This window comes from Raphanus sativus, chromosome 2 (assembly GCF_000801105.2).
Source record: "Raphanus sativus cultivar WK10039 chromosome 2, ASM80110v3, whole genome shotgun sequence".
Lineage (NCBI taxonomy): Eukaryota > Viridiplantae > Streptophyta > Magnoliopsida > Brassicales > Brassicaceae > Raphanus > Raphanus sativus.
This window is the reverse complement of record NC_079512.1, coordinates 4,126,735-4,130,130: the sequence shown is the minus strand read 5'-3', so window position 1 is coordinate 4,130,130 and position 3,396 is coordinate 4,126,735. Positions and strand designations below refer to the sequence as shown.

Sequence of the window (3,396 nt, the reverse complement as noted above, 5' to 3'; positions counted from 1 at the left end):
AATTTTATGAATTTAAATTAAATATCATAAATATAAGGACCATGATATAAAACATAATTTTTTTTGAAGTTAAATTTAAAGTTTTGTTTTTGGAAAAGATTAATTTAAAACTTCAAATTTTAAATTTTGCAAACTTAAAAATAAAGTGTATTTTTGGAGATGGTATAGGTAAAAGTAATATTTTTTCTTAGAAAAAAAGATTTAGAGTGGAGAAATCAATGTTAACGAAGGCATTTTTATTCTCCAATGCCGTATGTATTGCTTCCATCCGTGTCAAATCCCTCTCCTATCTCTGCATCTCTATCTTCATTGTTGTGTATATATATGTGGACATTCATATCATAGATTCGCACCTCAAAACTCAAAAGCAATCAACTTCAAAATGACTTCTCTTTTCTTCTTAGTTTTCCTTTTCTCATCTCTTCTCACACGAAATGTTGATGCCGATCCAAATTACATAGACGCTCTCTCCAAGTCATTGCTCTTCTTCCAAGGTCAGCGGTCCGGTCCCCTCCCAACAGACCAAAAAATATCATGGAGGGGTAACTCCGGCGTTAACGATGGCTCCCTAGCCAATGTACACCCTAATACCACTAAACCTCTTATAACTTTGTCAGTAAAAAAAAATTGTTAAAGAAAAAAAATGAATTGTTTTTCTTTAATACAATTTGCAGGTGGATTTAACTGGTGGGTACTACACCGAAGGAGACAACGTCAAACACAATTTCCCAATGGCGTTTACCACCACAATGCTTTCATGGAGCACACTTGAGTACGGCGGCCAGATGGGTCCTGAGCTCCAAAACGCACGTGTTAGCATCCGTTGGGCCACGGATTATCTGCTTAAGTGTGCTACAAAAACTCAGGGTCAGCTTTATGTTGGGGTAGGAGATCTTAGTGCTAATCACCCATGCTGGGAACGGCCTGAAGATATGGACACACCTCGTACAGTCTATTCTGTATCCGCTTCTAACCCCGGTTCTGACGTGGCAGCTGAAACCGCAGCAGCTCTGGCTGCAGCTTCTATGGTTTTCAGAGAAGTTGATCCTCAGTACTCGACTTCACTGTTGGCAACATCTAAGATTGTGATGGAGTTTGCCATGCAGCACCAAGGAAGTCACAGTGATGCCCCTCCTCCGAGGTTCCGTACTTTCTACTACTCCTACTCTGTTTACAAGGTCTGCTTTTCAAATGTCCCATCTCTTTTTATTGCAACTAAAATTTGTTTACTGCTACATATATCATATATCAAAATGTAAAAAATTATGATGATAGGACGAGCTAATGTGGGGTGCGGCCTGGCTGCTGAAAGCAACCGATGACTTGAATTACAAAAACTTCATAGAATCTCTAGGAGGTGGAGAACAGACTGACATCTTCAACTGGAACAACAAATATTCTGGCGCTTATGTTCTTCTTTCACAGGTGTGTCTCTCTGCTAAAAGAAGTTTTTTTTTAATTGTGGAAGTTCCAATCTCTCATAAGTCCGAACTCAGCCTTTGTAAATTCCTACTAACAAAAAAAATTCACGTTTTGGCAGCGAGCATTAGTTAACAACGACAGCAACTTTGAACAATACAAGCAAGAAGCTGAGAGTTTCATATGCAAGATCCTCCCAAACACTCCCTCTTCGTCTACCAGTTACACTTCAGGTAAGCAGATCTAAATCGTGAATAGGAATCATTCTAACTTTCTAAAAAACGTTATTTTAAAAATTACAACAGGAGGCTTGATGTACAACTACAAGTTACCTGATAGCAACCTTCAACACGTAACCGCCATAACATTCTTGCTCACAACCTACGCCAACTACATGAAAGCCACACAACACAGATTCTACTGCGGAAACTCCGATGTCATCGTCCCCGACGTCTTGATAAAGGTATCGAAGCAGCAAGTGGATTACATACTCGGCGAGAATCCCGCCAAGATGTCGTATATGGTTGGATACGGACCTAGCTTCCCCATGAGAATCCACCACAGAGGGTCTTCTATTCCTTCACAAGCACACCCCAACTGCACCGAAGGAAACCAATTTTTATATACTCCAAACCCTAACCCTAACATTCTCACGGGAGCAATCGTAGGGGGGCCAGATGAGAAGGATGAGTATCTAGATAAGAGAGACGATTACATTCACTCGGAACCTGCTACGTACATTAACGCCCCCTTCGTCGGAACTTTGGCGTACTTCGCCTCCGGTGGATCGGCTTGAAACCGTCTGGCCGAAGCCGGATGTGACAATATGAAATTTATCAAGTAACTAGAGATTGACCCGCCCTCAAGAAGGCGGGTATATGTTTTGTTTTTTATTTTTTTATCTCATATAATATGTTTGTGTGTTTGTATAATCATATTTTCGTATGATATGCATTTAATAGAATATATAATTTTGTAAGTATATTAAATAAATCAATTTTCATAAGCATGTATTTGTGTCATGTACGTTTGGGAAATTATTTTTAATTGTTATTCATAAAGTTTGCAAGATGTGATATTTTTTGTAGTTTCATATACGACAGAAGTTTTAATTTCCCACATTTTATTTCTAAACTTAAGTAGATGTTTTATTAAAAGATATAACAAATTATATAACTTTTTTCTTTAGAAAGGCTAGTATATTTTTTGTTTTAATTTTTTTAAAGAAAATTAATTTTTATATTTGTGTTTTTCAAACGCACTAAATCATTTTAGAAATTATTTTCAAACGTTATTTCTAAAAGTTGTAACATATTATATTTTCTTAATAGTTACCTAATATAATTAGTTAAGAATATTTGTACCCAAAAAATCTGATCCAAGATCGACCCGAAAATCAAAATCTTACTCGAGTAGACTTCGTTTATATATTTGAACGTTTCTTAAAGTGTTGTATCTGAAAACTAATATCAAACTCAACCCGCAGCGGAAATCGAACAAAATAAAAAAAAGTTTGAAACTATTAATTCTTAGTAATTCTATTCAATATATGTATATATGCAAATAGGTTAATATCGTCTTCACTAACTTTAAGTAAAACTAAATTAGATAACTATTTTTAATCGAATAACATATTTAAAACCCGTTAAAGTGAATGAGTTTATATAAATATTTATTTCTATTAAAAGTCTACTTAAACCCCGATAAACACTATTTTTAACATCATCTGTTTTGTTAATTGGTATACTTAACATCTGTGTAAAATATTTAAAATTTGAATAAGTTAATGTATGATTGAATAAATCATAATTTCTTGGATTGAGATGTAAATTATGTTGTAATAGTCTAAATTTTAATAAATAGATTAGTAGGTTACTAGTCAAACCAAAAAGAGAAACAAATATATATCTGAAAATGAGGAGGAGTAATATAACAATTGACACAAATGTTGAACTATTATTTTTATCATAATAGATA

The 3,396-nt window shown here is 34.7% G+C and overlaps 1 protein-coding gene across 1 annotated transcript; it reads left to right on the top strand.

Annotated features, from left to right (window-relative positions):
• The first annotated feature begins 343 nt into the window (after positions 1–343).
• Positions 344–2,490, top strand: LOC108843380 (endoglucanase 9). The gene is made up of 5 exons (XM_018616571.2): positions 344–577; positions 675–1,178; positions 1,276–1,425; positions 1,541–1,652; positions 1,725–2,490. The coding sequence occupies exons 1-5, from the start codon at positions 383–385 to the stop codon at positions 2,213–2,215; spliced, it is 1,452 nt and encodes a 483-aa protein (XP_018472073.2). The 5' UTR covers positions 344–382; the 3' UTR covers positions 2,216–2,490.
• Positions 2,491–3,396: the final 906 nt, after the last annotated feature.

What these genes read in the sequence shown, in the direction of transcription:
- LOC108843380 (XM_018616571.2), top strand. Translation starts at nt 383, where the DNA reads ATGACTTCTCTTTTCTTCTTAGTTTTCCTTTTCTCATCTCTTCTCACA. An exon ending in ACGATGGCTCCCTAGCCAAT is followed by an intron (nt 578 to 674) that starts GTACACCCTAAT and finishes TACAATTTGCAG; the next exon opens with GTGGATTTAACTGGTGGGTA. An exon ending in CTTATGTTCTTCTTTCACAG is followed by an intron (nt 1,426 to 1,540) that starts GTGTGTCTCTCT and finishes ACGTTTTGGCAG; the next exon opens with CGAGCATTAGTTAACAACGA.